Here is a 25,078-nt window from a genome sequence, read left to right as displayed (position 1 = left end):
TAAAAAATTAATTTAAAAATAAATAAATAAAAATAAAAATTCATACATATGTTTAGAGAATGTATAAAATGTAGTGCTCAAAATCTAAAATTCCAAGACAACTTACCACTTAAAAGGCAAATAAAAGAAATATTTAATTTTGTTACTTTGTTATTGAATATCATCTAAAAATCGGATCTTGGTGAATGGAGCTTGGTTTAGTGACTAAGACCTTTGTGCATCACATGGGAGGACCTGGATACCATCCCCTACTTGAGCTTCTGACTCCACATCCCACTAGTGTTGACTCTTGTCAGGAAGTGGTCCTGGAGTGAGAACTTGGGCTCCCACGATCTACGAGGGAAACCTGGACTGCGCTCACTAAACCACTGCAGGCACAGGAGAGTGAATCGGCAGGTAGGAGCTCACTCACTCTCTCCTCTCTATCTATATATGTTATATAGATCTATATGTTTTCAAGCATAACTCTAATAGAACTACCATTATGCTTTATAGGCTTATAGTCAATGCAAATCAAAAATGTCTTACAAAATCTTCCACAGAAACAATAAAAACATAATAATAAGAGGATTACTTTTTCTTCCTTCTGAAACAGCCATGATGTCCTGATAATCTTACCAACTATTAACAAAGTTCATACCAATTTAAAATCAGATTAAAAATTCCTCAGAGATAACTTCTTACGTCAGAAACGCTGCACATGCATATCATCTGATACTGTTTTGCACAGGACAGAACACACCATACCAAATACAAGTCATGCCAGATACAAGTTTGTGTTTAATAACAAAATATAGATTTAAAATATGTAAGTAATGTCAGTTGATAAAAATTACATTTAAAAATAACTCAGCAAGTAACAAAAATATCCACACTGTAAATTACCAGAGATTTCTCCTAATTTTGTTTGTCTACCCTCTTAAAAACAAAGATATACTTTTATAATAATGCACAATGCCCATGAACACAGACATCCCGCGGCTTCAGTACCTCGCTAGTCAACCGTATTAGGAGAGCTGCAGCCTCTGAATACTTGCTTTGACTTTTTAGAATTTCAGCACTAAGCAAGACACATCTTTCAGCCAATGCCATATTCCTAAAGAAAAAAGAAAAATGTGGTCAACATTAGCGCACCTTCGCACATCAAAAGTTGGCAACATTTCAAATATAGTTTACAAAACAGTCTACGTCCTTCATTTCCACTTACCAAAGAGATTAAAAAGGAAATCCTCAAAGAATCTTCAAAGAATTTTCATAACTCATCAAAGCATTTTATCATTAAACAATGTTGTAGTAAGAATACAAAGCTTTCTTTATGCAAAATACTAGAACTCAACTAGTATCTTAAATCAGCAGCTAATTACCATAGATAGCTTTGAAATGAAAGAAATATAAAGATTTCACTCAGGTTTTTCTCCTGCCCCATTTCAAATTCTGGTCATGTGTGCTTCATTTTGCTGGCTACTTTGGCGATGTTGACACATGCTGAAACATGGGACTGTCTCAGCTGGAAATGACTTACAGCCAATGGTGCCTGACTTTTGATTCTAATTTTTTGTGGGGAGTAAAGCTATATAATTTTTCTTCATAGACCACCACACATTAGAAATCTAAAATAACATAATCTGTTCTTGAACAGGAACAAAACCACTTTTTATAACTCTTGCATCAGAATATCACTTCACCTTAAAATTACAACCAAAGCTAACTATGTTTTGAATTCATTGTGAACGATGTTTTAAAAACACAGTTAACTACTCTAAAAAATGACCATGGTGAGGGTACACATCCGCCCTAGTTATTGCCAATATTACATATCAATGAGTGCCTGGGTTTAATACCTGGCTCCTGAATTTGGAAAACAGCAATAATGGCTCAAATAATTTTATTCTCATTCTCTACACTAAAGATATTAATTGAATTCCTGGCTCCACCGAGGACCTAGACCCAGTCCCAGCTCTTGCAGGCATTTAGGGGTGTAAACCAGCAGAAAGGAGCACTATCTTATTAGCCATTTAAAAGCTACTACATACATGGGCTAGTGCGGAAGTGCGGCAGTGGCTTAATAAGCTAATCAGTTATTAGCAAGTGCCAACATCCGTATGGGTGCAGGTTTGTGTACTGGCTACTCCGCTTCTGATCTAGCTTCCTGCTTTCAGCCTGGGAAAGCAGCAGAGGATGGTCCAAATCCTTGGCGTCCTGCACCCATGTGGGAGACCTAGAAGAAGCTCCTGGCTCTCAGCTTCAGACTGGCTCAACTCAGGCTGTTGTGGCCATTTGGGGAGTGAAAACAGCAGACGAAAGACCTTTCTCTGTCTCTCCTCCTTGCTAACTCTTTCAAGTAAAAATAAACAAATCATAAAAAAACAAGAGTCAATGTGTTAGGAGAATAGAGAAGAACCAAAAACAAAACAAAACAAAAAGCTGCAAGAGTGTCACAAAGTTTCTACAAATCATGCTTTTCCTTAGAATCATAGCCGTCAACCATACAGATAGATGTTTTTAATTAAACATTCATCAATTTTCATATATTTGAAAGGAAGAGTGACAAAGAAATAGAACAAAAGAAATCTTCCAGCTGCTCGTTCACTCCTCGAGTGCACACAACATCCAGGTGTCCCACACGGTGGCAGGGCCCAAGCACCTGAGCCATCACCTGCTGCTTCAAGGATGCGTTAGAGGGACACTACACCAGAAGCACAAGAGCTGGACTCAAACTGGAACTCCAACATGTAATGTGGGTGTCCCAAGCAGCTTAACATATTACACACAATCCTCCCTCCCCCACTGCCTAAGACACTTTGAATTATCAATATAAAAGATCAATTCCTATTTACTAGCACTTACTCGAATAGGCTGGTCTAAGAGATAATTTTTTTAAATTAAGTATATTACTATTTGTGTCAGACAAAATAGAAAAACTGAAGATACAAGTTTCATCCTAAGATAATTCCAGTCTTAAAAGCATAAACTCATACAACTAAAAAATGGAGAATGGCATTCCACTAAGAGGGCATGTAAAAAAAAAAAAGGTTTTCTATATTTTTGAGAAAACTTAGACTTTAATATTTCTGAGTCAGGGTACTTAACATTGGCATGTACGTACACCTAAACTTGGCTCATACTACAGTAACTTGATTTAGAGCTTATGGTATGAAAAACAAAAACCACATCTACTTAATATCAAATTCGGCTGTAAATGGATAAAATGTGTCAGTCACTTACTTGCAGATATCCCTGTACGTCTGAATTGCTGTATCCATATAATGGGCAGGGTATGGCCTGGGTGCTCCTGGTTGGAGGAAAGCTGACACTGCTGCCATTTCCTAAGGGAATAAACATAACGTATACTTGTGCAAAAGGAGAAGTCATCTTGTAGCATTTAACAAGCCTAAAAATTAAAGTAAAATTTACTGGAGTTTCTTATTGTAATCACATATGTAATACCTAGAGCCAAATGCAGACGTTAAAAAACTAGGCATATATGCTTGTCTTCTTAAAATTCTCTAGTCAGATTCCGAAGTTTTGAATTCAGAATTTTTTTTTTAAGATTTTGTTTTTATTTAAAGCAGAGTTACAGAGAAGGACAAACAAAAAAAGAGGTCTTCCATCTGTTGATTCACCCCCTAAATGGCCATAAGAGCTGGAGATGGGCCCATTCAGCTTCTTCTAGGTCTCCCATATGGGTGCAGGAACCCAACTTGAGCCATCCTCTGCTGCTGTCCTAAATCTTAAGCAGGGAGTTGGACTGGAAGCAGAGCAGCCAGAAAGGAATTGGTGCCCATATGGGATGCTGATGCCACAGGCAAGGACTTTGCCTACTAGGTCATAGTGGCAAGTCCTCTTGTTCAGTATGTAAATGAGATTTCTAAAACTCAGTAAGTGGGTCCGGTATATACCAAATGGGGATAGTATGAGATTTTTGAGATACCACCTCTTTATTCTTCCCTAACCCTTAAGGAGTTTAATAGACTAAGCATAAGATTACACCAGAGAGCAAACTAAAATGTATCTTGGGAGTGGATGGTTTGCCTCGTGGTTAAGACACCTGCATCCCATACTGCAGTACCTGGATTTGATTCACAGCTCTGGTTCATGAGTCCAGCTTCCTGTTAATGCAAATCCCAGGACTCAGAGTGATGGCTGAATTAATTGGGTTTCTGCCATTCATGTGTGAGACCTGGACTGTGTTTCAGTTCCCAGCTTTGGCTCCAGCTGAACTCTTGGTATCTGGGAGTGAACCAGCAGATGGGATTTCTTCTTCTGTGTCTATCAGTGTCTCTCTGCACTGTGGTATAGCACGTAAAGCTGCCACTGGCAATGCTGGCATCCCATGGAAGGGCCAATCATCTCTCAGCTGCTCCATTTCCAATCCAGTTCCCTGCTAACGGCCAGGGGAAAGCAGCAGATGAAGGCCTGAGTGTTCAGGTTCCTATCATCCATGGGACAGACCAGGAAAAGCTCTAGGCTTTGACGCGGGCCGGGCCCAGCCTGGCTGCTATGACCATCTGGGGATGAAAGACCTTTGCTTCAATATCTCTCTCCCTCTAATTTTCAAATAAGGAAATCTTAAAAAATAATAATAAAAAGTACATTTCTTTCAATTTTGGCACCAAAAATATGAAAACTGAGTCAAAATAGCTTGCATTATCAATATACTTTGCAAATTATACTGTAGTTTATATCTTATACAAAACATACCAGGAATTATTTCTAAGACCTATTATTAACAAAGTTTCTGGATCTTACTTCATTTTTAAAAAAACACATTATGTTACTAATACCCAGGACTTTAATTAATATTTCAAATAATACAAAAAACTATAAAGGACTCAGAAACGAAGGTTAAAATGTATATTTGGTTGTTCTTAGTAAAATATCCTACTATATCCATCTTTCACCCTTAACCAAACTAAATATTAATAAAAGTTCAGCTAAAATTAAAAGCTCAGCTGAAAACCTTCACAAGTTGGAACAGAGAACACTAATTCTATAACCTACATTTAAGAGCAATAAATTTATTTCAATGGTTTTTAAACCAGGGAGGGAAAAGTAAACAAGTTAATTTTCTAAAAGCTGAGATATGATTAAAACTCTTAGCAAATTACACATTCCATGACAACAAGAACCATAACCTTTATGAATACCTGTGTGCTGCCAGGGTTCAGTAGTACCTGCTTTAAACTTTACTGACTGAATAAAAATAGATTCAAACCCAAGTGACAAAACTGTACATAGTGAAAACATTTCTAAGTTTGTTTACATTTTAACTACTACATACGAAAACTTTATATTGCACAAAAACATTTAATATCTATTAAACATATGGCACACTATATTGTACATTTACTATATTCTGAGCTATGTATACTGCATGCGTGTACATATGTATGTACATACATATATACAAGAAGTACTATATGGCCCAAATTCTAAGTAATTTTCCATTTTTTCTGCAGTTAATATGAAATCGATATACAGCAAACAAAACCAGCAAAACCTCCACAGATAAGTGATGACATTCAGAACCATCACCCCAACTTACTAAATCATCTTTAAAAATCAAACATTGGGCCTGGCGTGGGAGCCTAGTAGCTAAAGTCTTCACCTTGCATGCACTGGGATCCCATATGGACACCAGTCCTAATCCTGGCAGCTCCACTTCCCATCCAGCTCCCTGTTTGTGGCCTGGGAAAGCAGTTGAGGACGGCCCAAAGCCTTGGGACCTTGTACTTGAGTGGGAGACTAAGAAGAGGATCAAGACTCCTGGTTTCATGTCGGCTCAGCTCTGGGCATTGCAACCACTTGGGGAGTGAAAGAATGGACAAAAGACCTTTCCTCTCCTCTCCTCTCCTCTCCTCTCCTCTCCTCTCCTCTCCTCTCCTCTCCTCTGTATATCTGACTTTGTAATAAAAATAAATCTTGAAAAAAAAATCAACCATTATTTCTCATATTCAACAATAATGGACTGATAAACTGAAAAATTTCTGTATATCCTTCAGTTACTTAGGATATGTAAAACTGCAAAAAAAAAATCTGTTCAAGAATTTCTACTACTGATTTTGCTGAATTTTGTTTGTGTGTAATTACCATAACTAATTATCCTCTACAATTTTCATATAAAAAGGGCACACAGCATAGTCCCTCCTACTACAATTTTTTCCTTACTGACTAGCTATTATGTAAATGGAAAATAAATCATATTACTTTAAATGAAATCTGTATTCATTTATACACAATTTTCTTCAGCAAGAATTTCAAAAGATGAGAGCAGTTAAGGCACCACATAGCACGGCCACAGAGTGTCTGGCTCAATTCCCAGCTACTTTACTCCTAATCCACTTTCCTACTAATGTACAACCAAGGACACAGCAGATAACGGCTCAAGTACTTGAGTCCCTGATCCCCGTGTAGGAGACCTAGACTGCATGCTAGGCTACTGCCTTTTGCCAAAGCCAGTCCTGGTTCTTGTAGTCATTCGGGGAATGAATCAGAGGATGGAAGATAGCTCTCCATCTGTTTGTCTGTCTTTCAAACTATTAAAAAAAAAAAAAAAGACCCAGGACCTTTGCCTTGTGGCTTAAGCCCTCACCTTGCAAGCACCAGGATCCCATATGGGTGCTGGTTCTTGTTCTGACTGCTCTGCTTCCCATCCAGTTCCCTGCTTGTGGCCTGGGAAAGCAGCAGAGGACAGCTAGAGTACTGGGGCCCTGCACCTGTCTGGAAGACCCAGACAAAGCTCCTGGCTCCTGACTTTGGATCTGCTCAGCTCCAGCCACTGCAGCCACTTGGAGAGTGAAGCAACAGACAAAAGACTTTTCTCTCTGTGTCTCCTCCTCCCTATAAATCTCTTTTCAATAAAAATAAACAAATCTTTGAAAACCATGGTTTCATGAATTTTTGTATCTCCTGAAGTAACTTCCAGTCCTGCTAAGCTGTCTAGATTACATAGCTCATATAGGTAGCATTTAATGCTTCTGTTCGTACTCAGCTTATACAGATGAATTAGCTTCAACAAGACTGCTTCTACCTATTTTCCTCAGAGGTCTATTATTCTAAGTCAGCTTCTATAGACAATGATTACACAGATCATTACAGCAAATACACCTTTATTTTGCAGAACTAAACCATTTTCTCTGATACATGGGGTACCCTCTACCTAAACAGCTTAAATATGGTAATCAGAAGGAATTTTAAAACACCAAAGCTTTGAGTACCCGACAATAAGAGAACTTTGCCATACCTCAACAAAATTGTTACTTACAAATAAACATTCAACTTGTAGGACATGGCATAAATTTTATAATTATAAACTTTTAGCACGCTTTTGAAGTATTAACATTAGAAAACTATAATAAATTATTACAAAACATTTAACCAAAAGAAAAAAAGAACACATATTTTTCAAACATTTCTACTTATGAATACAACATATATATCTAGAAAGAAAGCTTTTATATTTAAAAAATTACAAAAATAAAAATATTAATATAATTTTGCCATTTTATCTTTACACCTTTAAGTTATTCATTTTATGGAAATTCTTTCATTTAAAACTGGTGATAAATCTCAACTTTATTTTAATGTATAATATCTTGAAATCCATGCATAGTATTTAAAATATCCATTCACCACAAACTTTCTGAAGACTCACTGAATAAAACGTATCTCAAAATTCTTTCACCAAATAAACTTACCTTCTAATTTCAATTTACACAAACTTTTTGAAGTAATTTTGTATATAAAATGATACAGTAACTGCAAAGTAGCTGCCAATTATTAAGCCAGTGTCTACATAATTACCACTGAAGTATTTAGACCTCTTCACTTTTGTTCTCCACACTTTTATTGATAAGCTTATGCTTTTTTAAAAAAAAGATTAAGCAATGTTAATTCTGTTCTTCTAGAACATATAGAGCTAGTTAGATTTATATCTGTGACAATTTTTCAAAAACACTGAAAAGGCCATATAGTCACAAGTATAGGAAAAAAAATTCTAAAACATCTGGGGTTGTACATCAGTTACAAAATCATACTGGTGACAGCTTAATCTATACACATGTAAATATGCTAAGCATTTCACATATCTGATACCTCATTTACTTCTATGTCATTAAGACTCATATCCTATCACTGACAAAACTAAAGTTTAGGGATATTAAATAACTTGCCTAAGACAACTGTGCTACACAACAGCATGTGTTGTTGACCATCATATAGTTTTACATCAAGCATCTTATTGAAAGCAACTTATAAAAAATAGCAAACTTTACATTTTGAATTTAAAAATCAAAACTAAATTTTAAAAGCAATATAAAAATTAGAGGGCACCAATCAAAACTAAGAAATCAGCCTTTGGCGCACAGCTATTTAGTGCAATGCTTACAACCTGCTTCCCCTATCAGAGTGACACTCAAGTCTTCACACTCCTGATTCCAGCTCCCAGCTAACGTACCTCCTGGGAGGGAGCGGTAACAGCTTAGGCAACTGGGTCCCTGTCACCAACATGGGAGATCTGGAGTGAGTTCCCAATTCCCGGGCACATGAGGGATAAACCAGCAGGTAAAAGCTCTCTCTCTGCATCTCAAACTTAAAAAAAATCTTCAAAAACTCAGACTTCCTATTTGATTAACTTTAAATACACTAGTTTGAAGGAAATTCATCAAATCTGCATAAATAAATTCAAAACTCTATAGAACATTGTATGCTCTTTTAGTATAACTTTATTCTAGGGTTGCTGATTGCCTATAGGATAAATTCCTAAACTATTAGCAAAAATTTAAAGAATTTTAATTAAGGATTATCAAAAATAAAGAATTTTAGTACTGCAGAATACCAACCAAGGCACCAGCTGCATAAAGCATTGCTTGATCATTAAGAAAATCCTTTTTTGCAGTATGATAGCAACTGTAAGCCAAATCATAATGCTGCACCAAAAAACATAAATCAGCCATCTTCCTGATTTGAAGCTCTGGTGCTTCTGGTGGATACCTGTAAATACAGAATAAAGAAAATAATTTAAAGGAGCCAGCACTGTGGTGAGTTAAGCTGCCACCCGAGATGCTAGCATTCCACATGGGAATGCAAGGTCAAGTTGTGGCTGTTCCATTTTCAATCCAACTCCTTGATAGTACACTTGGGAAAGCCTAAGTACTTGGGCTCCTGCCACCCATGTGCAAAACCTAGATAAAGTTCCAGGCTCCTAGTTTCTGCAGCCACTGGAGTGAACCAGCAGATGGAGGAGTTCTCTCTCTCTCTCACTTCACTCTGCCTTGAAATCCAAGTAATCCTTAAAAAAGTATAGTTCATGACTTTCTAAACCACTAAATATAAAATGCATAATAAGCTGCTCAATTGTCCAGAAAATGATCACAACTAATTCTGTTTTACAAGAATTCTACCTTCAAGAACAGAGTGATTTTTCAAAGCTATTTGGAAACAGAGGAAGTAATTTTACTTAAAACCCTAGAACTTTTAGATAGCAAACATTTTCTGTGTGATAAATCATGAAGTAAACAGTAGCTAATTCCAGGCAATACACCTTTATATATTTTATGTACACCCAGGAGAAAAAACTAAAATTCAGACAATTATTTTACTTCTCCTTAAAGTAGGATTTTAAAACAAAATCTGTTAAATATATGCCCATCTAGAAACAGAGTCTACTAATTTATATATATATGTTATTAATGAATACCTAATCTAACTATATTTTACCTATAAATAAAGGAAAGAGATTCAAAGGGAAGTGAGTTCCCTAGGTATCATGTTTATTTTTAATGTCTTCAATAATTAAAATATTACTTTAAAATATTAATAAATAACAAACACTGTTCTTACATGACCTTTGAACACTACAAAACAATGAAAATAAAAAGATTTTTTTTCTTTGCAGGTTATCACATGGTCAAAATTGGAACTAAAAATTAGAACTAGACATTGGAGAAATAAAAAAATTTTACTCACAATAATCCAGATGTATTTTTTAGCTCATTGATGCTCTTTTCTGGAACTTTACTTCCACTAAACCATTTTTTAGTTGCAGAAAAGAGAGATCGACTCAAACCTTTTCTTGATATTAGCTAAGAAAAAGATAAAATACATTGATAAAAGTGAAGAACTTTTCTTATATAAAAAAGTGTTACTATAAAACTCTAACAATGAACACATACTCATTTTAATTGCAAAACCAAAGAAAACTTTAATATGGGGGAAAAATTAGTGAAAATAAGTAAACCTCTGGAGTTGAACAGAATTTCATTATTGGTGGTAATTGCAATAAGTCAATATTAACCTGTGTTCTAATAAAAACAACAAAACTACAAATACTTTAAATTATGCTATACCTTTCTCTTTTTTTTCAAATTTTTACTTGAGTAGCAGATTGAGGGATGCATGAACAGTGATAAAGAGCTCCTATCTGTTGGTTCACTCCCCAAATGTCCACAATACACTGGGTTGTCATTTAGCCAAGAACTCAATGCAGGTCTTGCATTTGGGTAGCAGAAGCCCAATGCCCTGAGATATGACCTCCATCATTACAGCCTTTCAGTCTTCCTCAGCTAGAAGCCAGTCACGAGCCAGAGCTGGGAATTCAGCAACTTTACCATCTTAACAGGCGTCTCAGCCATTGGGCTGAACATTTCTTATACAATTACATTCTCAATTTACTATTTACTTAAATTTCAAAAACAATGATCTGAGAGTAAGAGTTTAGCCTCCTGCTTAAGATAGCCACAAATTATCTACCATTGGCTTCTGCTTCTGGCTTAAACAGCCAGATTCCGAGAAGCAGAGATAAGAGCTCAAGTGGCTGGGTTTCTGTCCCATCCTCCTACCCTTTTCAAACACCTGGATTGAGTTCCCAGCTCCTATCTTGTGTGAGGAGCCAGGCAATGGGAGTTCTCTCTCTCTTTTCCTCTCTACATGTCTCTCTGCCTCTCAAATAAATAAAAATCTGAAGGATAATAAGATGATCCAGAAACTTAATTCTTACCTGATCATTTAATTGCCGAATTGTTTTCTCTATATGTGGTAAAAGGCCTCGAAATGTAAACTCTTGTATAAACTGTCGAATTCTATCATGATCAGTAAGTGTCAAGCATGCACCATGAATTATTGCAGTATTTGCTTTCTTTATCTCATTTAATGATGAAGCCAATTTCTTGTGATCTGGATCATCAACACTGTTAGAAGGATCACTGGATTGGTCCAACTGAAGTGGATGAGCTCTAAAGTTATTTGGTAAGCCATCTACTGAAAAACAGATCTTTCTTTTACTGTTAGCACACAATAGAAAATTATGATACTACCACCATACTGCCAAAGAAAAAAAGTCAGAATCCTTTATTTTTCTGAATATCACAGAAAACAGACACAATAACATCAACATTTTCCCCTTTAAAACTAAAGTGTCTAAAGTGAATCTTACCAGTTAACAGAAATGTTCATATTAATGTAATCAGAAAAGTTTCTGAATAAATTATTTTTAAATGGTACAGCTAAGCCATAAGAAAATTCACAACAAAAAAAAATGCAGTCATCAATACCAAAACTGCAACTTTAAATACAAATAAAAGTCTGATAATCACACAAATTTGAACCACAAATGCTGTATTACATCCTCCCTTGTTTATTTTACATTTTTAAAAAGAAACCTGACATTACTCATATAAAATTTTGAATGACAAAAAGTCAAATTCAAATGACTCAATAAAATCTTCAGAAGAAAAGCTAACCTTCCCATTATCTTTTTGTTACAAAAATTCCCCCACATCTTTTATCTAAAAACGTTAACACTCTTTGACAACAGTGTGCATCTTCAATCAAAAGAGAACTTAGAGAAAATATTAAGACCTTTGACTTCGTTATCTAATCCATCCAATGAAAGCAAGTTACTATCAGAATTCTTATGTGAAGTTATGGTATAAGGGCCATCTTCATATGATTCCTATCAAAATAAAATAAGAAAGCATTAGCAATATTTAACCACAGTTGAGATCCCACCAAATCCATCAATAACCATGGTTGCTCTTTCAATTGCTAGCCTCCTTTATTTGCTATAGCAACTCACGTAAACCTTTAAATTCTTACCTACTTCTACATATGTTATTCTGCCGTTTCAACTCATATCTACTGGTAATCAAATTGCCTTTCATATCCACTCTACCACCCTAATTCTTCTGAACTCAAAATATCTGTTTACATACACACATGCTTATCATATATAAACACAAGTATTCAATAGGAACATAAATTTCCTTATGAATCTTACGGAAGGATAATGCCAAGAAATACAAAATGCTAGAAACAAGCAGCAAAGGAAAAAGGAGTTGGCTATGGAAATCTCTAGGGTCACAGATACAGTGCTCACAGGCTGAATTCTGGATATATCAAGTGTTTCAGAAAAATAACCAACATATAACTTGTACAATGTACAAAATTTATTCACATAAACACATAAGTCTCACAATCAACACAGAATATTTAAACTAAAAATATTCAGACTACTCCATGAGACTAGTAAATAGAAGGTATTAGTCTGAGCATCACACCTTAAACGAAACATAAACTAGAATTTAGTAAGAAAGTGACCAGGACAAAGGACAATCAAACCATTCCTAACAGTGAAAGAAACTAGTATATTTAATCTGGAAAAATATAAAAGGAAATACAGCAGCTATTCTTTTATATTTTGAAGACTGTCTAAATGGAAACCTGATGTCTATCCCTGTCAAAAGAGCACTGAGTAAAAGTAAAGAAGAAAATGTATAGTTTCTCTTCAAGCTGATCAGACACAGACTGGGTCACATAAGAAGACAGTAAATGCCATTATTAGATGAAATAGACATACACAGGTTAAAGGCAACTAATACAATAGGGGTTAGATTTGATAACCTTCAAACTGCCATCAAACCCTGAGCACCTAGGAATCTATTGTTATATAGAATTTCCAACATCTGAGGCGTCTGTTAAAAGTTCTCAAATTAGAGGGAATGGCATTGCAGCACAGCAAGTTAAGCTGTCACTTGCAATTCTGGTATCCCATACTGGAGTACTGGTTCAAGTCCCAGCTGTTCTGCCTATGATCCAGCTTTCTGTTAATGCACCTAGGAAAGCAACAAAAGATAGCCCAAGCGCTTGGGCCTCTGTCACCCATGGGGAAAACCAGGGTGGAGTTCCCAGCTCTTAGTTTTTTTTCTGGCCCAGTACTTGGATATTGTAGACATTTGGGGAGTAAATAAGCAGATGAAAAAAATCTGCCCTCAATCCTTTCAAATGAATAAAAAATAAATCTTTCCTGAAAAAAAAAAAAAAATTCATCAAGCTTGATAATCTAATTTATATTTCTCCTCATGTCTTTAGACTAAATTAAATTTTTCAGTATTATTTGTACATCTGAATGGACCTGTAACACTATTAAAAATGATAAAGCTTTCTCATAACCAACTGGTTCTTCTTTGCTCAGATTTATCCCAAGCATAATCTTAAATAAATAAACAAACAATCATCTCAATGCTAAAGTGAATAAAATACCAGGATAACACAATGTCTAGATTAAAATTCTACATGTAAAAAAAACTAAGGTAAATAAACAGATTGTTAATATATTAACTTCAGAAGTCGTATAATTTATTATAATTGATATTTTAAAACAATTATCACATAAAGAGGACATAAAGTAGCTTAGCTACATAAAACATATTTTAAAATTCTTTCTTTCTTGATTATCTGAACTAAGCATTAAAACTTGGCATTTGACTTTTACCAAATGTCATGTAACTGTACCTCAAGTGTTTGACAGAATGTGAAATAGTATACCCACCCACTTCAGCAAACAACCAACAACCAACAATTAACATTAATCTAAAACTCCAAATTAAGAAAGGAAGAAACAACACTTCCTGGAAATCAGAAAGGAAGGAAATCAAAAGAAAGTTAGGGAAAAAAGCCCACCCACCTAAAAAGTATGAGCTCCAAAAGGTGGCCATAAGAACAGCATGTTGGAATGTAGGAAGGCAACCCCAGAGCATGTGGATAATAGAGAATTGACTGTAAGCATTCATAAGGAATTAAATGGACAAGTCAAAAATTCTATTTTCTACATGTATAGCTGATCTAACTTAATTTTTAATGTGTAATTCACTTATCTTCTTTTCAGAGAAAGATCAATTAACACTGATACTATATACCTGAAAATAGTAATCATAAGGGGTTACTGAGGCTAAAAAAAAGCTAAAAACAGCTTTTGAACTACTGACTGAAGAGATCACAGCTGAGACATCAAACTAGCCAAGAGTCACAAAACAAAGATTTCTGTTTGTAATAGTTAAACCAAGACCTAAAATTTCTATAGGGATACGATTACATCATAAAACTGAAATTCAGCCTTTGTGGTTTGCTTCATTGTAGTTTTTCACATATACCTGGTTTTGAATACTATTTTTCTGGAGATACTGACTCCAAGGATCTGGTATCTGTTCATCTGATGCTTGATTAGATGTTCGAGAATTAATTTTAAGTAAATAGCAACCCTGAGTTCCATATTTTTGTTTCATTTCTTCATAAATTAATTCAGCTCTAAGAAAGAAAAAGAGGATAGAAGTTTGCGCTACCTAGTGAAACACCTTAGCTCTTACACAATAATAAATCCTAAGAATACAAAAACAATCCTCAAAAGAGAACAATAAACTTTTAAAAAATTTAAAAATCAAAACAAAAGTCACAATCCTAACAGAAATTTAGCCAACCTGGTTATCAGCTGAAACAAAGATACTGAAATATGCTGCAAGAAGAATAATTCTACAAGACATTTATATGTTATTCAAAAACAAAGTTTTGGTGGTTGAGCTAATTCAGAGGAGACTCAGAAATCAAAACCAGTTTCTTTACAGCAGACCACCTCCAAGCCTCCCACCTGCTAATGTGCAGCGTGAATTTCAAATAACAGCTTCAAACTGACAGATCAGGAAACCTGCATCTCTCAATAACATGAACTAGTTCTTCAAAATATATGATTTTGGAAGTCTTGGCTTAGAGAAAAGTTATCAATAAATATAACTGCTGAGACAAGTACAGCTCCAAGAAACTTACAAAATAAAATAGGACAGACAGCTCAAAGAAGAACAGAGAGGAAACTGAGCAAAAACAGCGAAAACATTTTAAATAAAAAATCCATTTTTTCTTGCAAAACTTACAGTAGCTGGATCCATAAGCTGCATCTGATATAATAAAAATTTTTATTGCCATATGTAAAAGTAATAACTAAATTTGCTAGCTCTGTGGGAGACAATTTAAATGAAAATACACCATAAAGTGTATTTTGGTTCAAACAGGGACCCTATTTTAAATGGGTATTTTCCAGTTAGTGACCCATCAAGTGTGAAACAAAAACATAAAAAATCCTAAAGCACATACAAATGTAAATGCTAACACTACAGAAGTAACACTCCTGTCGACCAACATCTTACTACACATTATAATTTAATTCTAGGGTAAAAAATAATTTCAAAATTTTGCATGAAGATAGAACTACATGTGTGCACAGATACACACACTAAGGAACAATAAACCATACTCCTACTCATTTTAACAATGATGTTGAACTTAAGAACCACTGATAATTACTCGAACTAACATCCAAATATCCTTGTTACAACCATTCAATATGCAAGACAGATGCCATATTCAACAGAGAGAAAATCATTTTAAAAGTCAATTCAAATTACTTCTGTTTATACAGTGTACTTTATCCAAAAGGTTATGGATATTCCAAGAAATCATAAAGATTAATTCCCAGAGTAACTATTTGGGTCTGTAGACAAAAATCAGGAAGATGATAGTTTGTGCTAATGAAACTTGTATTATTAAATTACATTTACTTAAATTGTACTGTGACATCAGAATAATTTGAAACAAAAGATTAATCTGATACACACATTGAATCAAAAGTCAAAATAAATTTTTAAGATATTAAAAAAATTTGCTTTTAATTTTCACTTCAGTTTTCAACATTTTCTTAAAATAATTTAGTCATGAATACGAAAGTAAAAACTGTAGAAAATCACAAATGTCAAACATTAAAGGGAAGATAAGAAATGTTTTTGAGACTGAAAAACATCAAAGGTAAAAATATAAAGTGACAAGAAACTGACGAAAAAGTGCCTTAGCAAGTCAAGTTGTGAAAGTTAAACGAAATTCACCAGAAAAAAAAAAGAGAATTAGTTTTACATAAAATAAGAAATAACAGCAAAAACTTATAGATGTAAAATGGTAAATTCTTTTATACAAAGACTGACTACAGCTACATATTGAAAACTTTGAAGCACATGAAATCTAACATAAAATGATTTAGCTGTTGAATGCAACTACAGGAAATCAGACAAGGTTAAATGAAAAAAAATCTTTTTCTAAAGTTGTTTTTTTATTACACAGAATAAATTTTATGCATTCTATAGGTAAAGTCTGACAGACTCACAATAAATTGTTGTACTCTTAGATGAAAAATAAATCTAAAATGTTCAAATTAATGTTAGGTTTTTAAGTTTAAAATGTGAACTAAAAAAAAAAGAAAAAACTTACCTCTGTTCATCTCCTGAACTTACATCATGTAAAAGTACATAATATTTAAGTGTGTTTGGTATAAACCATTTGGGGTAGGAATAATCATTATTGTGTTGAATTCGATGCTGCTCTTGCGACAATTTTGAAAATTGTTCCATAGGTTCAGTGTCACTAGATGATGCCACTAACATACCTTGTAAGCCATATTATTAAGGCAATTAACGATTATTATACTTGTGGATAAACAGTATGTTAGTAGGATAAACTTTCAAAAGATAATTTTTTCAGCTAAAAAAAATCTGATTTCCTAAACTTTCCCTGCAAGCACAGTGCAATTTCTCCAAACTCCAAAGTAATTCTAAGTTCTAAAACTTAAATATTATTTTGCTGACAGTTTTTAAAAACTCAATAAAGAAATCCATAAAAATTAAAATGGGCAATATCAAAACTATAGAACTATCAACAAAAATGAACAAGTGTTGGATCCTACTCATCTTCCATCCTCCCAAGTGCAGTTTCATACCGATTTCTTAGCTTTTCTCTGCAACCTCAAGGAAGAAAACTAAAATATAAAAATTTTCAACAAGGAAAAGGGTTATTAAAATACAGGAAACTGTCTACATCTGAGCTCTAGAATAACCAATTAATTCTCAAGCAACAAGCAAATGCAGTTAAGAGGGACATTACCTCTATAGGATGACTTTAAAATCTTTTCAATAAACTAAAACTATAAGGAGATAAGTCCTTAAAAGTCCTATAACGGGAGCTAGCACCATGACATAGTAGGTTAAGCTTCATCCTGCAGTGCCAGGGACCCATTTGGGCACCAGTTTGAGTCCTGGCTTTTCCACTCGCAATCCAGCTCCCTGGCTTGCGGCCTGGGAAAGCAAGAGGATGGCCCTAGTGGGGTCCCCTGCACCCACATGGAAGACCCCACAAGCTCCAGGCTCGTGGCTTAGGACTGGCCCAGCTTCAGCTGTTGTGGTCATTCGGGAAGTAAACCAGCAGATGGAAGACCTTGTGTCCTCTGTCTCCTCTCTGAAAATTTGCCTTTCAAATAAAAATAAATCTTCAAAAACGTAAGAATCTTATAATAAAAATTTCGTTCCAGAAGTATCTAGAATGTCATTTTAAAAAACAAAAATTTACATTATCATTTTTTAAAAATCTCTGGTCTCCACATCCCAACAATTTTGCATTACTCAACTATTTCTGATTAACAATGTCATTAACATCTGATTTAAAGAAACAAAGGTCAAAGGATACATGCTAAATAGTGGTTCAGAAATTCATGGTCTGATGCAGGCATTGACTGAAGAAAGGTCTCTCTATAAGACTCAAACCATGGAGTAGTAGCTAAAAGTAACATAAAACAGTTAAAATTCCTCAATAAGAACAATTTAACACAAAATCTCAAGTCCATTTCCTAAAAAGTATGAAATGTCTGGCTTTGAACATGCTGGCATGAACCAGCATGTTGTACTGCATGACAAGTTAAATACATGAAATAAACTCTTATATGTGTATATGTTTATGCAATTCTCATAATATAGCCATATTAAAAGCATAAAAACAGTTGAACTATTCCCAAACCTATACCCATCTATATACTCAAAATACCACTAAAGCTTTCTGATCTTTCTCATAAGTTGATCCTATTCATAATGATATGCCTTTAGCAGAGTGGTTCTCAACTAAAGCAGATTTTATTTTCCAGGAAATATTTGGCAATGGTATGGAGATATTTCAGGCCGTCATAAAGCAGGAAAGGGACACTACCGGAACCCAGGCACACAACTCAGTGAAATGCAAACCATACAATACACTGTGGAAGACAGTCTCCCAAAACAAAAGATTTTTTGTGTCTCAAAATGTCAATATTGCTACAGTTGTCAAACCCATTACCTAATTAACACAACAACAACACCCGTTTACATAGAATCTCAAAAGATACTTACCTTACAATCAAAAAACATTTTTTGTATGTATACATGATTAAGTGAGTGAACTCTCTTTGCTTCATGCTAAGCATTTTACAACTATCTGTTTCATTTGCATTCATGTAAACGGACTCATTTCACTGTACTGGGGCAGATTATCTACACCACAGCTTTCCTCAAGGACATTTCTGGCTATTTACACTAATTACAAAATCTTATGACCTTTTATTTTCATCTTAAATTAGTTGAAAACACAGCAACTATTTCTTCTGCTTGCATTTTGGCACTATATTATAAGACCAGAATAGCTGATGAAAAAAGCCATACATTTATATATTTTAACATGGTATTCTGGTATCATAGTGACCTGGTTCCTAATATACAAAAGTTACTAGTTACAACAAACATCTTATGAGAATGATCAAGATACTGTAGTCATATTAAGAGTTTTATAATACAACATGCAATAATTTTGCGTTATAATAACAACTTTAGTTCACTGCTACAGAATAGGAAAAATGTTGGAATAACCTACAACATAGCAAAAATGGGAGAATAAATGACATACAGTATCAATAATATGAAATTAATTTTCTCACAAACTTTTAAGATTTATTTTTATTTATTTGAAAGGCACAGTTACAGAGAAAAAGCAGGAGGGAGAAAGAGACCAAGATTTTCCATTTCCCAGTTCATTCCCCAAATGGTTTCAATGGCCAGGGCTGGGCCAGAAGGAAGCCAGGAGCATTTACCCAGATCTCCCACATGGGTACAGGAGCCCAAGGACTTGAGCCATCTTTCTCTGCTTTCCCAGGCACATTAGCTAGGAGCTGGACCAGAGGTGGAGCAGTTGGGACGCAAAACCTGCGTCCATATAGGATATCAATGACCCAAACAGAAGTATTATGTGCTATGATACAATGCCAACCCCTCTCATAAACTTTTAAATCAGCCCAAAATTGCCTCTACTTGAAAATTAATGCATATTTTATTTAGTGTTATTAACATAAAAAGAAAAAGAACATATGAAAATTTTGGTTAAATAAGACATAGAGATGAGGAAATGATTATTTTTTATCTATTTTGGGCTATTTTTCTCTATACTCTGTTGTTTCAATGCTGCCTAAATTTAACAAATACAGGTGAGGGGTCTGTCATGTAGATGCAAGTGGGGAATAGTAGGTGTTCTTTCAAATATTTGCACGTAAAAGAGACTAGAAAACCCTGTGGCCATCAGGAAGACTGGCTAAGCAATGTATGGTACACCACGCAGTCATAAGGAAAAAGGGAGAAATCTTCACATAATGCTGAGAAGTTCTCTGCTATATTTGGACATTTAAAAAGCAACAACAGAAGAGTATGAATTTGTGTGTAAGAAAAGGAGAAAAACAAGAAGTTTTCAAATGCATTTGCTTATGCTTTCAAAGAGAATAAACAGAAAGGTTTAAAGCTGATTGATCTAACAGTCCGCATAAGGAGAGGAATGAGAAAGGCAAAGGCTGATGGATAGGTGCTGGATCTCTCCGTACCTTGTTCACAGTTCTTTGCAATATAAATAAATACACAATAAAGAGAAAACTTTTAAAAATGCACACACACATGTTCTTAAATGAAATAACTTCTTAAACACTGCTGTGGAAACTGGGCACTCAACTAAGAATATAAGGAATAAAAATATATCCAATTGGCTTTCATCAATTTAGACAGGTTACATTTCTGTTCAAAGATTAAATTTTCGGGCCCAGCACCGTGGGCTAGCGGCTAAAGTCCCCGCCTTGAACGTACCAGGATCCAATATGGGCTCCGGTTCTAATCCCGGCAGCTCCACTTCCCATCCAGCTCCCTGCTTGTGACCTGAGAAGGCAGTTGAGGACAGCCCAAGGCCATGGACACTGCACTCGCATGGGAGACCTGGAGGAAATTCCTGGATCCTGATTCCGGAGTGGCACAGCACCAGCTATTGTGCTCACTTGGGGAGTGAATCATCGGATGGAAGATCTTCCTCTCTTTCTCTCCTCCTCTCTGTATATCTGACTTTGTAATAAAAACAAATAAATCTTAAAAAAAAAAAAAAACAAGAAAGGTTAAATTTTCTCTTCAGTTACATGTCTCCCTGAAGGGCTACACAGGAAACCTTTCTTGAAATGTGTTCAACAGCAGTACTGAAAATGCATCCTTCAAAGCAAATGACATTTTTGTCCAAAGAGAGCAAAACTATAATTTTGAAAATCTTTGTGTTAACAGAAGACTTTAACATTTAATGACCACCCTCTTCCCCTCAAAATCTTCTTGCACATACTGGGATAAAATCATGACTTTGCTCATATTCAGAATTGATCAAAGTATGCTGACTCATTAATAGTAAAAATTAAAAATTAATAGTAAAAATTAAAAAGCATTCTTTATCTGTACATACCAATGACTTATTAATCTCCAAAGAGTATTCTTTTTAATGAGATTTTATTCAAGATTACAAAAGACAAGTTGAAAAGAGATAACTGAAAGCAACATGGAAGAGGCTGAAGAAAAATTTCTCTTCTGGTATGTAATTTATCCTAATCACTTGGAATTCTTTTTTCTTAAAGATTTATTTATTTTATGTATATATACATTTGAAAGGCAGTTACAGAAACAGCAAGGGACAGAAATACTAGTCTTCAGTCTCCTTGTTCGCTCCCCAAATGGTCACAACAATCTGAGCTGGGCCAGGCCTCCATCCAGACTTTCCATGTAGGGGGAAGGGGTCCGAATCACCTACAGCTTTCCCAGGTGCATCAGCATGAGCTGGATCAGAAGAGAAACAACCACGACCCACTGCAATGTTGGATGCCAGAGTTCCAAGCTGTGGCTTCAGCCACTGTGCCACAAAGACAGTCCCTAAATAAAACATTTTAAGAAAGATTTCAACTGGAGTTAGTGTTGCAGCATAGCACGTTAATGAACCAACTGCAATACCAGCATCTTACATGAGTAATGGTTCAAGTCCTGGATGCCCCACTTCCAATAAAATCCCCTGCTAATGTTTCTGGTAAGACAAAAGAAGATGATTTGTGTGCTTGGGCCCGTCACCCACATGGAAGACCCTAGTGAGGTTCAGACTCCTGCCTTCAACCTGACCGAGCCCAGACATTCGGAGAGTGAATCAGTGAATGGAAGATTTCTATTTTTCACTCTGTTTTGTTGTTGTTATTTTTGTTTGTTTTATTTTGTTTTTCTAATAATAATAAAACAGTGCCTAGCATGATGACTCAGTGGCTAACTCCTCACCCTGCATACATGAGGACCTCATGTGAGTGCCAAACCATGTCCCAGCTACCCCACTTCCCATCCAGCTCCCAACTAGAAGCCTGGCAAAGCAGCGGAGGATAGCCAAAAGCTTTGGGACCCTACACCTGAGTGGGAGAAACTCCAGGCTCCTGGCTAAAATTAGTTTCTCAGAACCAATCATGACTACATTGTTCTTAGGAACTTTCCACCCAATGACTTTAATAGGCTGTTTAAAAATAAATAAGTAGTTTCTTAGGTTCTTAACAACTACAAAAGAAACTAGAAGAAAGAGAATCAAATTTTAGGAAAATAAATTTAGTAATATATTCAGTCAAAATCAATCAAATACATAGAATAATTTTATACTTCTGAGTGGTTCTACTTATACATCCTTTCTCAGGAAGTTACACTGTAGATGTCCTTCACATGCGTGCATGCACACACACACATACACACACACACACACACAGAAATGAATGAAAGACTACGACTACAGAGAAGAGAAGAAAAGAAATTCTGATAGTAGCTGCGGAGCAAGTTTTAGAGTAATCAGTCCAAATATGGAGAACAGTGCTTCTCAACTTTTATTTCATTTTCTTCCCCAAGTGAACATTTTTAAGACTTCTTTCTGGGGCCAGCTACCAGAAAAGCAAGTACAGCAAGTCCAGAGCACTGGCATTATATGGGCATGGGTTTGAGGCCAGGCTCTTCGACTTTCGATCCAGTTCCTTGCTAACATGCCTGAGAAAGCAGCAAAAGATGGCCTAAGTTCTTGGGCCCTGAACACAGGTGAGAGACCTGGAAGAAGCACCAGACTCCTGTCTCTGCTTGGCATAGTCTGGGTCATTGTAGGCAATTAGGGAATAATCAACAGATAAAAAGCTTTCTCTCTTCTACTACAAATAAAAAAAAAAAAACTAAAAAAAAAATTTTATTAATCGGTGCCAGACCCTGTACTGGCAAACTCACACAAGAATCAGGTATGGGATCATCTCAGATGAAGTTTCTTTGGAGATCCCTCCAACTGAACTGCTGATCTCAGAACCCCACCATGAAGAGACTATGTCAGCCAATGGATTCTGAAGAGATTTCCTCGTGATTGGAACAGCGAGATTGGCAGCAATTCAGACCTGTTGAACTATCAAAACTGCTTGAGCAGGACCCTCGGAGCGTGCCTCACGTTGGGAACCTGGGATGGGTGGGAGGCTGGGTGGGGCTTTTCCCTTTGTTTCTCCCCTGACCACAGATACAGGGGAAAAAATGATGATATTAGTGTGGAAACAATGGTCTTACCCACTTTCCTGTAGCCCTTGACCCTTTGTACCCCAATCAACTAAGTAAAATTATTTAAAAAAAATTTATTAGTAACACCACAGATTCTCTGCATCTTTTTATGCATTGTGATCCTTCTAGAGAGATTAAAAAATTATCATAACATCTAAGAGTTCTTTGTCCCTCAAGGACCAATTATTTCCTTATTAAGAAATAACACCATAACAACCAAGAAAACAGTGCAAACAGGGAAAAGAATTCTGGAAGTCTTGATAAAAGGGTTATCTGAAAAACAAATTTCCAAGCAGAAAACCCTATTGAGGAAGCTTGAGACCAGCAACAGACATAAAGAACTCCAAGCAATATGATTTTAAAAACACAACTGTAACTTGTGAGAAAACAAAACACTGTAAAAGGAGCTCAATACTGGGTCAGCAATGAAGAAGTGAACATTTAGTTATTACAACATAAATCATGAATATAAACTAAAAATTACATGAACTACATGATAAATAAGGAAAAATACAAAGTGGATTAACTGTGCTAAATTATCATCAATATATATAATTAGAGGCATATATAATTATATTTATATATTTATGGATACTTAAATGTAAGTCTTTATAAATTTATAAATATGAATTATTATATATGTGACTGATAAATTATCAATCATATATATAATAAGGATGCAATTAACAAAATTTAAAATGGTTAAATCACTGACAGACATCAATATATTACTTAGGGCCAGTGTGTGGCATGAGAGGTTAAGCTGCCGCCCGCAATGCCAGCATCCCATATGAACACTGGTTAGAGTCCTGGCTGCTACACTTGCAATTCAAGCCACCACTAACATACCTAGGAACGCAGCATAAGTACTTGGGCCCCTGCAATTCACATAGGCGAGCTGATCTGAAGCCAGAAACTGGGCTGCACCAGCTCATACAAATGCTGGGACGGATGGGGCAGGCCATGCCAGGTAAGGGCCAAGCACCCGCTGGCATGCATGAGATCTGGGTCTGGGAAAGGCCTGAATGGGGGAATCTGGAAAACCCCAAGTGGGTCAGAGCTCCCAATGTTGAGCACGTGGTCCAGGCCTGGGTGCTAGGCAGGCTGGGCAGGTTAGCTCCATGCGTTGGCAAGTGTGTGGATTAGTTTTGGAAGGGGGCGGATTAGGCAGGGCCAAGCAAACCAGAGCCCACTGGCAAGTGCAGAAACCAGGATATAGTGCAGGTCGCGCCAGGCTAGGTTGCCATACCTACTGGTTTGCATGAGCCAGGGATGAGAGTAAACTGAGCAGGGCCAGGATGCAGCACCTGCCAGTGAGAGTTAGGACTGGGGGCCAACTAGGCCAGGTCAGGCTGCAGCATCCAAAGGCAAAGGCCAACACACGGGAGGGATTATGCCAAGCTAGGTCAGAGCAACTACTGGCAGCTCACACACAAGAACTGTGGCTGGGATCAGGCCTCGTTGGGGAGCTAAGGGGACGCCCTAGCTGGGTTGTGGATCCCACTGGTGAGCGTGAAGACCAGAGTGAGGGCTGCGGTACAGTCTGAAAGGGCTGTAGTCTACCTTGGCATGGGTGTAGACTGGGTCTTGGGGTGTGTTAGACTGCGCTAGACTCCAACACTCACTGGTGATCGTGAGAACTAAAGTGGGTGTAGGACGGGCTGAGTTGGGTCCCTGCCCCTGCTGGGAAACAGTGGACAACTCCCTCCTGGGTTGCCACTCCGACTGGTGAGCATGAGAACCAGGACTGGGAAAGCCATGGCTAGACAGAGTGGCACCACTGGCACATGTGTGGACTGGATGGGGAGCTGGTTGGGTTGAACTAGGCTTCAATGCCCACTGACATGTATGAGAGCTGAATGGGATGTGGGACAGACAGGACCAGTCTGTTGTACATACTGGCAAGCCCACAGTGGGCGGGCATGGTGGGTGTTATTATGGATCACTCTGACTAGGCTACAACTCTCACTGGTTTGCATGGGGGCCGAGTGTGTGGTGGGCAGGATTGGGCTCAACAGCAACAT

At 36.3% G+C, this 25,078-nt stretch overlaps 1 protein-coding gene across 3 annotated transcripts in view; it reads right to left on the bottom strand.

Annotated features, from left to right (window-relative positions):
- The window catches only part of TRAPPC8 (trafficking protein particle complex subunit 8), an 85,120-nt gene that overhangs the window by 47,112 nt on the left and 12,930 nt on the right, over positions 1–25,078 (bottom strand). For 2 of the 3 annotated variants that reach the window (XM_004579569.4, XM_058677107.1), the window contains exons 3-11: positions 17,830–17,919; positions 16,582–16,756; positions 14,427–14,580; positions 11,857–11,950; positions 10,997–11,256; positions 9,967–10,082; positions 8,841–8,991; positions 3,226–3,326; positions 991–1,096 (exon numbers count right to left, since the gene is read on the bottom strand). In XM_004579569.4, the coding sequence (XP_004579626.2) occupies positions 991–1,096; positions 3,226–3,326; positions 8,841–8,991; positions 9,967–10,082; positions 10,997–11,256; positions 11,857–11,950; positions 14,427–14,580; positions 16,582–16,756; positions 17,830–17,919 (1,247 nt within the window). The remainder of the gene's footprint in view (positions 1–990; positions 1,097–3,225; positions 3,327–8,840; positions 8,992–9,966; positions 10,083–10,996; positions 11,257–11,856; positions 11,951–14,426; positions 14,581–16,581; positions 16,757–17,829; positions 17,920–25,078) is intronic. The other variant, XM_004579570.3, reaches the window with a different exon arrangement.

Source organism: Ochotona princeps, chromosome 18 (assembly GCF_030435755.1).
Source record: "Ochotona princeps isolate mOchPri1 chromosome 18, mOchPri1.hap1, whole genome shotgun sequence".
In the NCBI taxonomy this organism is placed as follows: Eukaryota; Metazoa; Chordata; class Mammalia; order Lagomorpha; family Ochotonidae; genus Ochotona; species Ochotona princeps.
Note: the sequence above shows the minus strand (reverse complement) of the source record. Positions and strands in the feature narration are given on the sequence as shown.